Source organism: Laccaria bicolor, genomic scaffold (assembly GCF_000143565.1).
Source record: "Laccaria bicolor S238N-H82 LACBIscaffold_12 genomic scaffold, whole genome shotgun sequence".
In the NCBI taxonomy this organism is placed as follows: domain Eukaryota; kingdom Fungi; phylum Basidiomycota; class Agaricomycetes; order Agaricales; family Hydnangiaceae; genus Laccaria; species Laccaria bicolor.
Window position 1 is genome coordinate 790407 of NW_001889883.1, and position 14964 is coordinate 805370.

The window sequence follows — 14964 nt, forward strand, 5'->3', positions numbered from 1 at the left end:
GCTATGTACTTTTTTTTTGTGATCCATGAGTACATGATTGTAAGGGAGATGTCAACCTCATCTCGTCTTGCCTCTCGACTCTCCCCCTGAACCGTAGGGCTGGAAGCGACTGATCTTCTTGGTCGAGCTTAGATCCTTGTCCTTCTCCTTGACTCTTCCTCCCGTAAAGTCGATATGACTCCGCTTTACAGGGGCGGAATTCTGTTTCTCCATGCGCTGTTTCTGTTCTTCAGCTGAACGACAAAGGGAGGGGGGGCGAACGAAACAAAACAAGGTATTTGTCAACGCCCGTATATTGAATGGAGAGCAAACGGAAGAGAAAGGCAAATACGTTGATCGGCGGACATATCAGCTCCGGGGTTGTTTTTCTTTGGATAGGATTTTGAGAACACACCGAGGTGATCTGCAAACCAGTCCTCTTTGACGTCGTTGGGGTCCCAGATGTCCTTTGGGAAATTGGACGCGCGCTCGTCTACGTCGATAAAGTCGACGAGTTGGGCGTAGAGGTGGGGATTGCGGAAGGAGCGGTTGGACATTAGGGAGTCGTTGAAGTGTTTGGGGGTTGATGAGTGTTTGAGGGAGAGGAATTGGGTTAGTTTTGACTGGGTGGGTAGGGGTGAGTTGGAAGAGAAAAAAGAGAAAAGGGGGACGCACGGCAATGGCGGGGTCGCATGGTTCTGTTGATTCTGGTGGGATACCCCAATTTTCGACGCCTGGAATGGGTGATGGGGAGAGGAGGGCGCGTATGCGAGATAGCTCGTCATCTTGGGGATGGGGCTCAGAGTAGGATGGGTCGATGCCATCTGAGGGGGGTATAGCAGGCGGTGTTGGAATTGGTGGGTCGCGGACGGAGACGGGTGCACGGGTTGGACGGCGGATGATGACTTGGGCTTTCTGAGGGCGTTTTGGAGCAGGAAAACGAGAGGATTGTGATGACTTGTGCTAACAGAGGAAGAGGCAGCAAAAGGCATGGAGAGGATATCAAGGAAAGATAGATCTCACATTGGATACTTTACCCTCGCTTTGGTCGTCAGAGTCGTTGTCGTTGTCGTCGTCGTCGTATGGAACGAGGGGTAGCATGGTGATGGTTAGGTTGAAAGCAGGTAACGTGACCTCGGTAACGTTCTCTCTCCCGTCCATGCTTGTCTTCTTTCTCTTCTTCCTCTTTTCATTTGCAAATGCCACGAATCACACAAACAACTGGGCTGTTCTCGTGTCGTCCTCCAGATATTGGTTTAATTACCGAGTACGTCGTGTCCCACAACGCACTACCACTCTCTGACACTCTCCCAGCACATGGCAAATGCCCTCGGAATGTTGGCTGCCTTCACATCTTCACCTATTCGCCCCTAACCATTTGGCATCCCAGGTATCGCACCGTAAAGCGCCTCGGTATTCCAGATTCCAACATCATCCTCATGCTGGCCGATGATGTCTCTTGCAACCCTCGCAACAAGTTTCCCGCCAGTGTCTACGCCCAACCAGGCCGTCACCTCGATCTCTATGGCGACAACATCGAGGTCGATTATAGAGGCTATGAAGTCACCGTTGAGAACTTTATCCGTGTATTGACAGGTACCTCTGTCCACACTCTCGACTTTGCCCTCATTTCTAACTTGCAAAGGCAGGATGGAGCCCTCCGTTCCGCGTTCTAAACGCTTACTGACGGACGACAGGTCGAATATATTTGTTTATATGACTGGACATGGCGGGAATGAGTTCCTCAAGTTCCAGGATAACGAGGAGATCAGCGCGTTTGATATCGCGGATGCGTTTGAACAGATGTATCAGAAGAAGAGGTAAGTTTCATGGAATGTTGCTTTCTTATCTCGTTTCATCCCCTCCCACATAGATACAACGAGATATTATTCATGGTTGATACCTGCCAGGCGAATACCCTGTATTCTAAGCTTTACTCCCCTAATATACTGGCCACTGGAAGCTCCGAAAAGGGCCAAAATTCCTATTCGGTGCACATCATTCATCTACTTACCTCTTCCGCAGTTGTTAATTCACTTTAAACAGCATTCATCAGATAATGATATAGGTGTTGCCGTCATTGATGCTTTTACCCATTACATTCTCGAGTTTATGGAGGGAATCAATAAGACGAGTCAGATGTCCATGCACGATTTGGTGGGTCCTTTTTGCAGGTTTTCCATCGGAAATAACGAGACGAATGTTGTGCAGATAAAGTCATGGGACGTTTCCAAAATCGGATCAAACCCAGGCGTGCGAAGCGATTTATTCAACCGTCCCCTTTACAACACCCGAATAACGGATTTCTTTGGGGGAGTGGCTCAAGTCGAGGTTGAATCACCGAATTCGTTGCATGAAGGGTTTGTTGTCTGTAACGAGTCAGATCCAATTGAACAGGAATCTGTGCAAGTGACCTCGACGATTCCGACGGGTTCGCCGACAAGTATGTTCCATCATGTGTGGCTATACGCCAAAGAGAGGAAAAACTTCCGGACATGGGCGGCTTTGGTTATTATTGGAAGCCTGGTGGGGTGGGTAGGGTTTGTGAAGCGATAGACACCGTTCCTTAGTTCAGGGTCGAAAGTTTTACTTCCGCACGAACTGGCTGAATCGTTGAACATTTGTTCTGTCATGAGGAGTTTGCATACTTGTAGGTGCAGGTACTTAGAATGAATTGAGCTACCCGATTAGCACATGACCATACATGCTGCGTTGTCCGAATCATCCTGACACTACTCTATTCTTGATTGCCATTTTGCCGCTGGATCGCATACATTTATAAGACGTCAGAAGGCAAAATCGGTGCGCGATTTCCGGGTTTAGTAGGAAAAAAGGGGATATGTTGTGGGGTACTGACAAGACGCCGGAGGGTTGTATCAGGGTCCACCAATAAGCTTCATGACCCCGAGTGCTGCCAAGTGCTGCACGACTACCTCGAACCTCGAACCCATGTTGCTCATGGGAGGCTGGGACGACGGACGAGTTCCGTAACATATAGATCAATATCGCCAACCGAAAAGGACGAGCGCTTTGTTATATAACGATCCTGCAACTTGGCACGGTTCCGGCGGCAAGAAATCATGGTTGTGGTATCGGGTGACAGCCTTTGCCCTGGCTTTGCCACGCAACCAGACATCACTTGTTCACTTTTTCCTTCTGGTTATATATACCTCCCTGCCCCTTTTCCTCCCTTGCTTTTTCCCTTTTCCTCTTTCCCCCTCATCCGATCCAACCAAGCAAGTGCCCCCCTCAATGAACCATGACCTCTTCTGCTGTCTATAATGTAATTGTCCTGTCTACTATCCACCGTTTATACCCTAGCTCATTAACACCAAGCATCGTCCACTCCAGCCGTCATCTGGGCGGTTGAACCCCACTCAAGCTACTGGCAGCACAGTGTCAACGCGTCTTGTTGACACATTAGACATCATCAAACAGGAATTCGAAGCCATGACGAGCGAAATAGAAAGCATACAGTCTCAAAAAGACGACCTCGAATCAAAAGGTTCGCCTCCTACAATAGAGCAAGGGAACGCGTTGCTGACTCCATTCCATTCCCAGTGGCGTCGCAACTCTCCGAACTCAACGTAATAAGGAGGTCCCTCTACGAACTAGAGTCACAGCACGGTAAAACACGACAGTTGTACGAAGAAGAGCTGAGCAGGCTACGACTCGAGCTCGCGGCGACGCAACCACCGCCCGCTCGACCCTTGGGCATACAGGGTCTTCCGAGTGTTTCGGGAAGTCAAAGTTCAGACGTCTTGATCGCATCTGCGTCAGCGTCCGCACGCCACGAGGCAAAGAGCTCAGTTGACGGTGACGATAGGAGAAGACCGAGGGAGTTCAATCGTAATAATAGTCGAGAGCGGGAAAGGGGGGTGGAGCGCTCCCTGGATGGTCGTGATCCTAAGCGGCCCAAAATCAAGAACGAGCAGACCGGTGCGTTTTTTTTTGTGATGGCGAACGTACACGCCGGATCTTAAATTAACATAATATCATTCAAGGCCAACACACGCCGTTCTTGCCCTCGGCGTCTGCCCCGAAATTGCCACCCTCACATACGCTCTATGCACGCTCCAGCTCTTCCCATGGCTACGACTCGCCTGATCAGAGGAGTTCACTTCCCCCCCTCAACGTCGCACCTGAGGAGTTCACGCTTCAATCTGTTCCTCCGGAGTATAGGAAAGAAGGACCCGATTGGTTTGCGGTGTTTAATCCCAAACTGAAGAAAGCGCTTGATATTAACCTCGTTCATACTTTCAATCACACGAGGTGAGTAGGCCCTGACAAGACAAGCTGTGTTTTTCTAAAATTATCCTTTATTTAGTGTGGTTTGTTGTGTACAGTTTTCGGCAGATGGTCGATATCTGGCAACGGGATGTAATCGCACAGCGCAGATCTTCGACACGAAGACCGGAGAGAAAGTTTGGTAAGCTCTTTATCGAAGAAGTGGTTATGTGATGTTGATTCTTTTTTTATGCCTAGCGTTCTCGTGGACGCAAATGTTGCAGAGCAAGGAGACTTGTATATTCGCAGCGTACGGTTCAGTCCTGACGGCAAACTGCTCGCGACAGGGGCTGAGGACCGACGAATTAGGGTTTGTAACTCGACAAGCCAACTCTAATACATCGACTTACATTATCCTAACAAACAGATATGGGACATTGCCAAGAAACGCATTCGACATATTTTTGATGGTCATCAGCAAGAAATTTACTCTCTAGATTTTTCTCGGGATGGACGTCTCATCGTTTCAGGCTCTGGCGATAAAACGACCCGTATCTGGGATATGTACGACAACTCTTGCAAAATCCTTACCATTACCGATGCCGACTCCCTCAACAACGACGCTGGCGTCACTTCAGTAACAATCTCTCCAGACGCCTCGTTAGTCGCAGCTGGCAGCTTGGACAGCATTGTTCGTATATGGGACGTTGCGTCGGGGACCCTGCTTGAGCGGCTACGAGGCCACAGGGATAGTGTATACAGTGTGGCGTTCACACCTGACGGGAAAGGTTTGGTGAGCGGAAGTCTGGACAAGTCCTTGAAATACTGGGATGTCAGTGTTCTTGCCTCGGAATGGGCCAGAAGCAAGGCAGAGAATGCAACACGCAAATCCACGCCTACTTTGTCGGGGCGATCTAGCTCCATTGATAGGCCGGCAATCTCACCATGTACGATGGATTTCGTGGGCCACAAGGTAATTTTTATATATAAAGACAGGGTTATCCTCGTACTCATCGGATATTTCCACAGGATTACGTTCTTTCTGTTTCCGTACCCTCTGACAATAGGTGGGTAGTATCGGGCTCCAAGGACCGGTGCGTCCACTTCTGGGATGCTCGAAATGCATCTTTGCAGTTCTTACTCCAGGGTCACAAAAATTCAGGTGTGTTCTTTTACCTTGTGACTCGTCGACCCCTTCCTGATTAGAATCTCTAGTCATTTCCCTTGATCTGAATCTAATGGGAGGATTGCTCGCCACGGGGAGTGGCGATAATTTGGCCCGAATATGTACGTACCCACTCGCTTACGGTTGACGCCTGTCTGACTGAAAGTGTAGGGAGTTATAACACCGTTTGACCCACATCAATATCCCACTTCTGCAAGGTGCAGCAATGATGCTTCCCTACCTTGTTTTCCACACCCCTGCATGTACTTACGTTATCTTTTACTGTTGTCATCCGCTCTCCTCGAACTTCATATCGCTACAACACTCCTAATCATCTAAGTTCATGTACAAAATCATACTTTCAGTCATAATCAGCTCGTCTGCCATCTTCGTCCATGCACCATTCAGGCCTAGCACAAGGTGGCTGCGTTCCACTTGGCTCATCCCCGGCATCCTTGAGTAGCAACGCAACCACGCCATGGGGAGGGACATTGTGTACAGTAAGGTTTCGGACGGCCGTACCATTGTCTGTATGACTCCAAAGATCCTGGTTCGATTTTGATTAGTGAACGATTCCATCTGTTTGCTGCAGCACTAACCCGAACTGCATATTGCCTCCCAGCACGTATCCAGGGAGATTCCGTCAAGGAGAAAAACAAGTCAGCGGGCTCGTTCAAAACATTCAACTGAGATACAATCTGGTGAGGTTCCTTGCCCTTTTCAAGTGATTGACAGATGCTTACGAGCATGAAAATAGTTCCGTTTTGACTTTCACCGCTCCAGTATTGCGCAGGGTGGGTTCGATTGTGTGTCCAGTCAGGCTGGTAAAAACGGTTTACGTGGCAAGGATGTCATGAAGGGAAAACCCACGTTGATACCCCATCTAAAAGGCGTGATCGCTGTGCCCACAACTGGGTCTTGATTAATAGCGATGATTTCGTGGTTTTTGAGGATATCGAGAGTCTGCTGAGTCACTTTTGAAAGCTGAACATGACGTTTTGAGCAATAGGGAGTTGTGTTGAACAATGTCAACGTACTTCCGTTCCCTGCCACAAATGCTTGGAGTAAATCAAGGATATAGGATGCTAAAATCTTGACTCACAACTAGAAGAGGAGACTTCATAAAAGCCCAAGCGGTGAAGTGCGATTTAGATTCTTCAAATGTGAGATCACCATTGCCCCTTAGTTGGAGTTGTGAATTTATGATCAGCTGCGTTCGAGTGAGACTTACACTTCAAGCTGAAGAAGTGGATCAGATACATTTACTGAACAGAGAGAATCACACTTACAATATCCATGTCATTGTGGCCATAGAAGTCGGAGGCCCAAGAATAGAATGAATTCCTACCAAATGCGTCCATCAAGTTTGTTTAAGCAAAGTCAAAAGGTTATCCCACTCATTTAAAATGCTCGCGATTGCATTCCAGTTGGGTTCTATGAGCAGTGAATCGAGGTTTCTCAAACTTTAGTCAAATGCTTACCTATATCGCCAGTGGTCTTGAAGTGAACCTGTTAGCCGATGCAGAAGCGGTATTTAGCTGCTCACCCTCCAGCTTTGTCCAAGACGTCGAGCCCAAAGCCAAGGTTCTTCCTTTTCGCCATGTCAAGAGGAGACAGTGCAAACACCATGAACAATGCTTACACGTCCCCATTCGCATAAAGAGAAAAGAATGGGCGGCTTTCCAGATTCTTTGCTGAGTTTTGCAATCGCATTCGACATGCGGGTGTATTCTGAGTGACTCAATGACGACTGAGCTCGGCAAAGTGTGAAAAACAAACATACTGCCCACGATGCCCTCTTTGATAACCTCGTCAAAGGGGACTATATTCTAGGTGTCACATGTTAGTCTCCTGGGAGGTTCCTTTAACCATACCAGCACAATTATCATATCTACGATTGCAGAATTAGTTGCCTATGGAACTAAGTCTGATAACATTGACGTACTTCAAGAGGTCGAACCCCCAATCTTGAAAAGTCTTGATATCTCTGAATCAAATTCAGTGTCCATCTACGGATGGAGTTGATGTAAACAAATATGACCTTTCTTCGTTCAGGTAAGAACCAGGGTAGAGTTGGCAAGTGAACCACCCAGAATCGCTATACTGAAATGGTCCATTGTGTGAGATCAGTAATTATGATGAAAGTCGAAGAGGCACCCACTATCCCTGCCTTCCTGCCAAGTTAAATAAAAAAATTACTGAAGTTTCCGGAACGGCAATTCAAGAAAAACAGCTCACAGCCCAAGTTTGTGAATTTTGTTTGTCAGACTATTCATCCCAGAAGGAAAAGTTTGTTTATCTTCACATATAAGTTACTTCACGTTTCTTCAAAAGAAAAGAGGCTTGCTTACTGGCGACGATATCGCCCGATGCACTCCGGTTCCTCTCAGAATAACAATCATCAATGTTAACGTGGTCATAACCAGCATCCTTTACGCTTTAATGTCAGCAAGGCACAAGACAACTCGGGTCGGAAATTACCGAGAGTCCAAGAGCCTTCATGAGGCGAGCTGTCTCGAGGATAATGGACTCGTCGATATCGCACTGCAACGGAAGACGTGAGTCTTCGCATAAGAAAATGAGCGTGATACAGACGTGATAAGCGTTCCACGCTGCGACCACCGAATTAGTCAGACGAGCCATAGAATCAGAAAAGGGCTCACTATTGTATCCCATAACTGAACTCCGTCATCAGAGCTCTCGAAATGCAACTGCCAGTGGTAGAAAACGTACATGGTAGTCGACCAACTCCGTTTTCTTGGACGGTAACCGCATTTTCTTTCCGGCTGAGCAAACAATACGCAAGGGACCCGGCGAATGCTAGGGTTAATGCGCTCATCAAAATTGAAAACGGGGTAAGAACCAGGATTATTCTAAAGTCCCGGCCTCTGGGAAAACGCGCTGGTGACGCCTCTGCATAAAAGTGGAGTAATTTTTTTCGGGAATCCCAATGATTGTATATGGCAGATGGAGGCTTACGAAGTCTGTCCTGAACGTGATAATTGACGATGAATATTCAGGAAACTCGTATGAAGTATCTGCATGTATTGTCAGAACCGCTCAGCAACTTCGTAAACGAAACACACCTTTCAGCGTTGGCATTACTCACATACAGAGCTACAGCACACGAAGGTGAAAGTATCGGTGAGTCCAATCAAAGATTGAGACAGAAAACATACGTTGGCCGTCGATGGACCGCTGAGCTTCTTCAGTGTCTTCTAAAAAATGAGAACTGAGATACAGTAGAAAATGAGATCCGAACAGACTTCTTGCGAACATCATACTAAATACCGATTTCGGCATGGAATTAGAGTGCGTGTATGCGTATCCATCTTTACAAAGGGAGGACAGTAAGATAACGGGATCATCATTACGCGTGAACCGTCCACCACAGGAGTGAAGTTGCTTACCTTCTTCAAGATCTTTGTGCTCGCCTAGCAAGGTTTCCCGTGAAGGCGAATTAACATGACCGTCATCTAGACATTGAGTTAATTCCCAACAGGAGGATAAGCTCTCTGGAATGTGTGACGTGGTCGCATACCATCATTACTATGCCGTGCTGAATCCATGTTGACTTGAAGCTCCTCAAAGCGTGTCTTTAACGTGTCGGGGCTGGCTAGATGGTCAAGATTATGACATGAACCGAATCAAACAGAGTCCGAACCAGATAGAACGTAGAAGGGGCGTGTATCACAGCCAAACGCAGGGTGGGAAGAGGTGGCTGAGGACAGCTCCTTGTACCAAGTAATATACTTATTGGGCCAAGTTCAATATGCACACGTGACGTAGGCTAGGCTATTTATAGCAAGCATAACCTAAGTGCATAGTGAAAAGGAGCTCTCAACAGTTATTCGCATTCAACTTCCTCATGCATAAGTAAGTACAAGTCTGGTACAAGTTATTGTGGTCCATCGGCGGTCCTTGAGTATTTTACAGCAGAGCTTCACGATCACCATACTCTAGTCAAGCCCATCCATGGCAGCGTCATTGAATTCACGAACGAGTTCTTCGTCATATTCTCTCTCAAAAAGATTGTTATCGAGTTCGCGATCAAAAAGCTCGTCGTGGTATTCCCTTTCGGAGACCTCTTCGAGTTCTCTGGGGAGAAAGCTAGCACTATATAGACCAGCTGTTTAGAATAAACCGACTGAGAAAGTGGGAAATTGGGCTGACATTTTACCAGCGGTTCCCACCACGTTCTTGGCTGTACCGATGACTTTGCCAGCTGTACTAATGACTTTGCGAGCTGCGCCAAAGACTTTGCCAACCGATCCAACAGCCTTCTTGATGCCCCTAAATATCCGACCAAAAAAAGGATCGCGGGCGTAAAGCTCAGGAACAACTGCATGTCGTTTGAACTGATGGTTCTGAAGGTCACCCTCTAGAATGCTTTTCCCTCCTCTATATTCCGAGCATTAGTATGATTTCTCCTTTCTATAAATAACAAGAAATATGAAGTAAACCCACCGTATCGAAGGACTGTATGATGCGGGGGCTCCAAGAGCTAAATTAAATGCGGCAAGGGCCGTGATAAGGATGATGATAAAGAGTTTAGTCATGGCCCGGTTCGTAAAATGGCTTAAGTCGCTAGAGAATGAGGTGCGATCAACACAGAGGGTTAGAGGCGTTCTGGGGAAGACAAGGGGGGTGAGACCAGCTGAAGAACTTGCACCGAAGGAGGAGGCCTTACTTATGGTAAAGTCTACCCCACAGCCACCCGTAGATCATCGAAAAGAGACGTTCATCTTGGCAATGGTTAGGCGCTCGTGCTTATCGCCAACCCCACGGGGTGAACGTACTTGTGTCATGGTATCGAAGATAGACCTTCAACAGTTCTCGGTGGGTTACACACGAATGAGTAAACAGAGCTCGGGCATGTCAAATAGTTGGCAATATCTTGCTGGTAAGATCTGAGGGTAAAAAATCCGTCAAGGGTGTTAAGGCTTAACCAGGCCATGTTAGGACGCACAGCATTTTCTCGTGAGCATCCAGTTTGACTTTTGAATTGAATGTTGCCAAGAACTTCCTATCAGGATGGTTGACGGTGAAACACGCAAACGAATCATGACTGAATATATCATCTTTGAAGTGAATTGTAAACAGTCGAAAGAACAGACCAAAAACAGACAGACTTGGAACGTTTTCTGCCCTCGCCAAGTTAGAGCATTGGAAGTTGGGTCTTAGCGATAAGATTCTCACTGGTTGTGTTTGTTGAAAAGTCTGCTGACAAGCAAAGTCAAACTTCACTCAAGGAGGAAACATTATCGTTTTTTGCAGCATCTATGGCGCCAACTCTCCGCTCTCTTCCTCCCCCTTCAAAAAAGCGGAAATTACAGCCAGGTTCTGGATGTGCCCAGAAAATTAAAGAACTTGAAGATGAGCTTATCAAGGCTGCCACGACCCAGGCGTCGCTAAATTCTTTAGTCAATCTCTTGGATTTGACTTTCCAGGCTGAAGACGCGCACGATACCTCTAAGGGCATCTATGCTGTCTACCGAACTTTCGTGGTCATTATCACCCAAGGAAAACTAAGCCCTCACAGCGGCGAGGCTGGGAAGACTGTAAGCCGTTGGCTGTGGGAGCGATTGAACTCATATGTCGAGTTCCTAACGTCTCTGTTGAAAGACGAGGAAAAATTTCTTCGAGTGAGTTCGTGCGATTGAAACTTTCCAGGAAAATAGTTGAGCATATCCCCTGCTAGACCTCAGCACTTCAAATTCTCTTTTCTCTTCAAAAGCATCTCTCCGCTTCGCAACCAAGTCCAGTTGATTCTGAGAGGCCACAACCGCAATTTCATGCATTCCATTTCAAAAAAATTGTATCTGCACTTTTGCTCTGCCCTCCATCACAGCGCAAGAACCTGGCAAGGAAGATCGAGGATCCACTCATTGACCCAGACGTCCGACATCTCTTCCACGAAACATGGTTCAGCGTGCATGATGACGTCCGATGGTTCTTTCTTCGAGAATCGGCGTGAGTATGGCACCTTTGCGGTCAGTTAATGGATTTTGACGTTCTGTTATAGAACTCTTCTGAGCAAAGCTTCGCATGACAGGCAAACCAGTATCGCGACCAACCTCCTTTCCATCCTAGAAAACTTGAATACATTTCCCACTGAGCCAAGTGAACTCAACTCGTGGTGGGTGCCGGAGTTGGGTGTGAAACCACCGAAAAAAGTGACAGTAGCTGGTGTCACATTAGACTCCGATTCCGACGATCCCCCTGAGGCAGACGAAGAAGATGATTGGCGAAAATTCTTCGACGAGCCTACTCCCCTTCCTGAAAGTACGACTAAGGCACCAGGGACGCGGTTACACAAAATGACGATTCACCAGTCTGTGCATTCGCTCAGTTCGCATCGGGCGGTGTTCACGAGGACGTGGCTAACGCTCCTACCAAGGCTCTCTGGTATCGGTCATAATGATGTAGAGCCGCGCAAACCGTTGATAGTAAAGGTCCTCAATATAATGCATCGGAGCGTGCTCCCGCACCTAACTAGGCCAATTTTGGTTATGGACTGGGTTGGAACTTGTGTTGATTATGGTGGGTGAGTACAATTTTGGAGTAGTAAAACGGAGGCTAATTCTATATGGGGACAGGTGGTTCGGTTGGATTATTGGCGTTGAACGCGCTGTTTGTGTTGATGACGGAGTATAATCTGTGCGTGATCTCCTGTTGCGTTTTTTTTTTCCAGCTGCTGACTCCCAGATTTATGCAGCGATTACCCCTCGTTTTATACCCGCCTGTATGCATTCTTGGACCGCGATGTTCTGCATCTCAAACACCGTGCGCGATTCTTCAGGATGATAGAACGATTCCTTAGCTCAACGTCAGTTTACCCTCCACCTATCTGGATGTACCTTATGATTTGAATCTAGGCATTTGCCGGCGACACTTCTTGCTTCATTCGTCAAACGCCTCTCTCGTCTGTCGTTGGCCGCTCCCCCAGCGGCCATCGTCATGGCCATCCCGTTAACATATAACATACTAAAAAAACATCCGGCTTTGATGGTAATGATTCACCGTACGGATGAGGAGGATGTCGATGCAGGTACGCGTTCACCTGCGGTCCTCTCCGGAATACTCATTAAACGGTCCTTAGACCCCTTTGACGCCAAAGAAACAAACCCCATTGCTACCCAGGCGTTAGAAAGTTCGTTATGGGAACTCCTCTCCCATCGAAATCATTATCACGCGACGGTGTCTTCCCTGTGTAAAGTCTTTACTGAGGCATTTACGAAGCCTGGATATTCAATGGAAGACTTTTTGGACCACACCTATGGAACGGTGAGTTTTGTGTTTCGTAAGGTGGCACAAGGCTAATTGGAATGGTGCAAGCTCTTCGACACAGAGGCTACGAGGAAGATCAAGAAGGAGCCTGCTTTGGCAGTGGAGTATAGCAAGGATCTGAAAGTTTTCCCCCCAGTGATACTTCAGAAGGCTGACGAGGAGATTATTGTGGTTGGCGATGCTGTGACGGAGCTCTGGACCTTTTGACTGCTCTCCTCTTCATGTTGAGACATATCCCTCCAAGAAGGGAGAGGGCGTCTATTCTACGGCCGTTTCAATGAGAAATAATTGCGTTGAGTTACTAGACGGGGCGATTGGCGAACGGTCAACAAGAAACATTCCCGAGCTTCAGTGTACTGAGATTCATTGCCATCAAAAGACCAGATGTCTCAAACCTCGAATATCGTATATGAGGCGCATCTCCTAGATAACTCAATTTTACGTCCATAAATTCTACGCAGCCTCTTCCTCGTCCTCATCGCCAGAGACTTCTGCGTTTTCTTGTCCAGCCTTTACCATGAGTTCCGCGAGAGATTGTTCATCCGTCTCCGACACGGCTTTGGGCTGTGATAGATAGTGTCAGAGGGTCAAAGGGGTGGTAGTGCATAAGCAGAATAGCTACCTTCATCTTAAGGATGAGGTTACCTCCTTGAGCTTCAATAGTAGTTTGAATGGCCTCTATTGCCCGTTCGAGTCGTTCAGTTGCGGCGTACTACAATTAGTTAGACAGAGAACGAGTAGCTTGGAGATCGAGCAACGTACTTTATCCGTCGCGTTCGTGCTCAATACATACAGAGGAGGCGCAACAAGTTTTGCTTTGATGGGCACAGCTTCGTTACTCTGTTTCTCACCCGCGCGTAGCGCCTTCTTGATAGCATCGATGCCTGCAGGGGTGTAGCATGTAAGCTCGATATCTGCGCGAAGCTTGATGGGTTGTGGAGTAAGACGACGGGCTATCGTCCCAGTCAGGACGGAGAGTGTAGATGATGGGATGGGGGTTGTGAGGGAAGAGAAGACTGCGTCAGGTTCTCTGAACAAATATGGAAGATGGATAAGAAAATAAGGATGATAAAGGGGGGGAAGCTAACGTTAATGCAAGCTTGAACGCGTCGTACGGGTGTCCGTATTTCTTGCCGAGTGGCCAAGCTATCAGGTCATAGAGTTGTTCGAGTCGCTCATCCTCGTTTCCTCCTACACCGGGAATCTCGTGCTCTATGATCTCATCTTCAGCCGCGGCGTTCCTTGCTTTGCGTGCAGCTTTCTTGATCTCCCTGTCCTGGGGCTCTATTGCCGGTGTGGGGACGTCGGACTGTTCGGCAGTAACAGAATGGACTTTTGACGCAACATGCCGCAGAATCGAGGCGACAGTTTTCGACTTCATGTATCGTTCTTCGCATTTGACTATGTCTTCTGGAGATACACGACGCTTTGAGAGGTCGATGTAGCCTAACAGATCGGTGTTAACAAGGGGACATTAGCCATGGAGTGATTAACCTTTTTCCTTGTCTACTCTTAGCACGACAACGACTTCGTTCCTTCCAACTCGAATAAGTTTTTGAACTGATCTTATACGACGACGAGATAGTTCTGAGAGAAGGATCATTCCTTCCGTGTTGTCGTATTCGAGCTATGGGTGTTAGAACCTTTGGCAATTGTCGCAAAAGTGCAGATAAACGTACGAGCTTGACGTAGGCGCCCATCTCTGCAATCTGACGGACCTGAACCATGACGAGCTCATCGACCTCCGGGTATTTTTGTTCGTAGTAGCGCATGTTTGAAGATGGTGAAGGGTTTGGATTTGACTCGAAAGGGACGAGATAATCTTGGATAAATAGCTTACATAATGCTCTGCTTACGTTATGTTGGCAGTTTTGCAGCAGCGTCTTTTCTTGGGTGTAGCTTCTCTTCAGACTCTTTCTTCCGTCTGCCTCTTAATCCGTCTCTCTCATTGACGTCTCTTCTCCAACCCCCCTCATCCAGTCTGTACCGTATTCTGGCGATATGCCAAACACAGAGTTCGACTCAGATCGAGAGCGGGATAGGGAAAGGGATCGCGACAGGGATCAGGACAGAACTTCTTCAAAGCAAAAGTCCCCGTCGTCGTCCTCAAAAAGTACCGTTCATTCTTTTGTTCGTCACAAAATATTGATCCTCTTGTTTAGCGAAAGATCTCTCTCACGTACCATGTAAATTCTTCAAAGTTGGGGCCTGCACTGCTGGCTCCTCCTGCCCTTTCTCCCATTCCACGACCGAACCTGGCGGTCAGAAGGAAACCTGTGCATGGTTTGTTAAAGGGAACTGCA

The 14964-nt window shown here is 47.5% G+C and overlaps 8 protein-coding genes across 8 annotated transcripts; 3 read left to right on the forward strand and 5 right to left on the reverse strand.

Annotated features, from left to right (window-relative positions):
* Window positions 1–57: 57 nt before the first annotated feature.
* On the reverse strand, window positions 58–1140 carry LACBIDRAFT_327373 (uncharacterized protein; the record flags this gene model as incomplete). Its single annotated transcript, XM_001881310.1, has 4 exons — window positions 58–233; window positions 395–602; window positions 655–942; window positions 1003–1140. The coding sequence occupies 4 exons, from the start codon at window positions 1138–1140 to the stop codon at window positions 58–60; spliced, it is 810 nt and encodes a 269-aa protein (XP_001881345.1).
* Window positions 1139–2535, forward strand: LACBIDRAFT_235538 (uncharacterized protein; the record flags this gene model as incomplete). The annotated part of the gene is made up of 7 exons (XM_001881132.1): window positions 1139–1246; window positions 1294–1316; window positions 1370–1575; window positions 1625–1799; window positions 1853–1970; window positions 2026–2136; window positions 2191–2535. The coding sequence occupies 7 exons, from the start codon at window positions 1139–1141 to the stop codon at window positions 2533–2535; spliced, it is 1086 nt and encodes a 361-aa protein (XP_001881167.1).
* Window positions 2536–3200: 665 nt separating this feature from the next.
* TUP16201 (chromatin associated protein) lies at window positions 3201–5740 on the forward strand. Its single transcript, XM_001881133.1, has 10 exons — window positions 3201–3262; window positions 3316–3484; window positions 3541–3918; window positions 3984–4251; window positions 4307–4408; window positions 4465–4576; window positions 4634–5179; window positions 5236–5368; window positions 5422–5493; window positions 5543–5740. Exons 1-10 carry the CDS (start codon window positions 3239–3241, stop codon window positions 5560–5562), a joined length of 1824 nt encoding a protein of 607 aa, XP_001881168.1. The 5' UTR covers window positions 3201–3238; the 3' UTR covers window positions 5563–5740.
* On the reverse strand, window positions 5733–8210 carry LACBIDRAFT_297786 (glycoside hydrolase family 27 protein; the record flags this gene model as incomplete). The annotated part of the gene is made up of 23 exons (XM_001881311.1): window positions 5733–5918; window positions 5971–6057; window positions 6115–6192; window positions 6242–6355; window positions 6409–6417; window positions 6474–6552; window positions 6603–6610; window positions 6661–6715; window positions 6769–6805; window positions 6853–6868; window positions 6918–6962; window positions 7014–7102; window positions 7155–7193; window positions 7246–7262; window positions 7317–7358; window positions 7413–7474; window positions 7533–7545; window positions 7610–7670; window positions 7723–7801; window positions 7853–7915; window positions 7967–7983; window positions 8035–8049; window positions 8105–8210. The coding sequence occupies 23 exons, from the start codon at window positions 8208–8210 to the stop codon at window positions 5733–5735; spliced, it is 1317 nt and encodes a 438-aa protein (XP_001881346.1).
* A 177-nt stretch (window positions 8211–8387) lies between these two features.
* LACBIDRAFT_297787 (uncharacterized protein) lies at window positions 8388–8674 on the reverse strand (the record flags this gene model as incomplete). Its single annotated transcript, XM_001881312.1, has 3 exons — window positions 8388–8409; window positions 8458–8488; window positions 8551–8674. The coding sequence occupies 3 exons, from the start codon at window positions 8672–8674 to the stop codon at window positions 8388–8390; spliced, it is 177 nt and encodes a 58-aa protein (XP_001881347.1).
* A 656-nt stretch (window positions 8675–9330) lies between these two features.
* Window positions 9331–9930, reverse strand: LACBIDRAFT_327377 (uncharacterized protein; the record flags this gene model as incomplete). The annotated part of the gene is made up of 3 exons (XM_001881313.1): window positions 9331–9487; window positions 9545–9772; window positions 9839–9930. The coding sequence occupies 3 exons, from the start codon at window positions 9928–9930 to the stop codon at window positions 9331–9333; spliced, it is 477 nt and encodes a 158-aa protein (XP_001881348.1).
* A 723-nt stretch (window positions 9931–10653) lies between these two features.
* Window positions 10654–12868, forward strand: LACBIDRAFT_297788 (uncharacterized protein; the record flags this gene model as incomplete). Its single annotated transcript, XM_001881134.1, has 8 exons — window positions 10654–11016; window positions 11073–11344; window positions 11397–11914; window positions 11971–12031; window positions 12090–12200; window positions 12250–12422; window positions 12474–12658; window positions 12710–12868. 8 exons carry the CDS (start codon window positions 10654–10656, stop codon window positions 12866–12868), a joined length of 1842 nt encoding a protein of 613 aa, XP_001881169.1.
* A 246-nt stretch (window positions 12869–13114) lies between these two features.
* LACBIDRAFT_235498 (uncharacterized protein) lies at window positions 13115–14433 on the reverse strand (the record flags this gene model as incomplete). The annotated part of the gene is made up of 7 exons (XM_001881314.1): window positions 13115–13225; window positions 13284–13373; window positions 13424–13691; window positions 13750–13835; window positions 13986–14107; window positions 14156–14288; window positions 14341–14433. 7 exons carry the CDS (start codon window positions 14431–14433, stop codon window positions 13115–13117), a joined length of 903 nt encoding a protein of 300 aa, XP_001881349.1.
* Window positions 14434–14964: the final 531 nt, after the last annotated feature.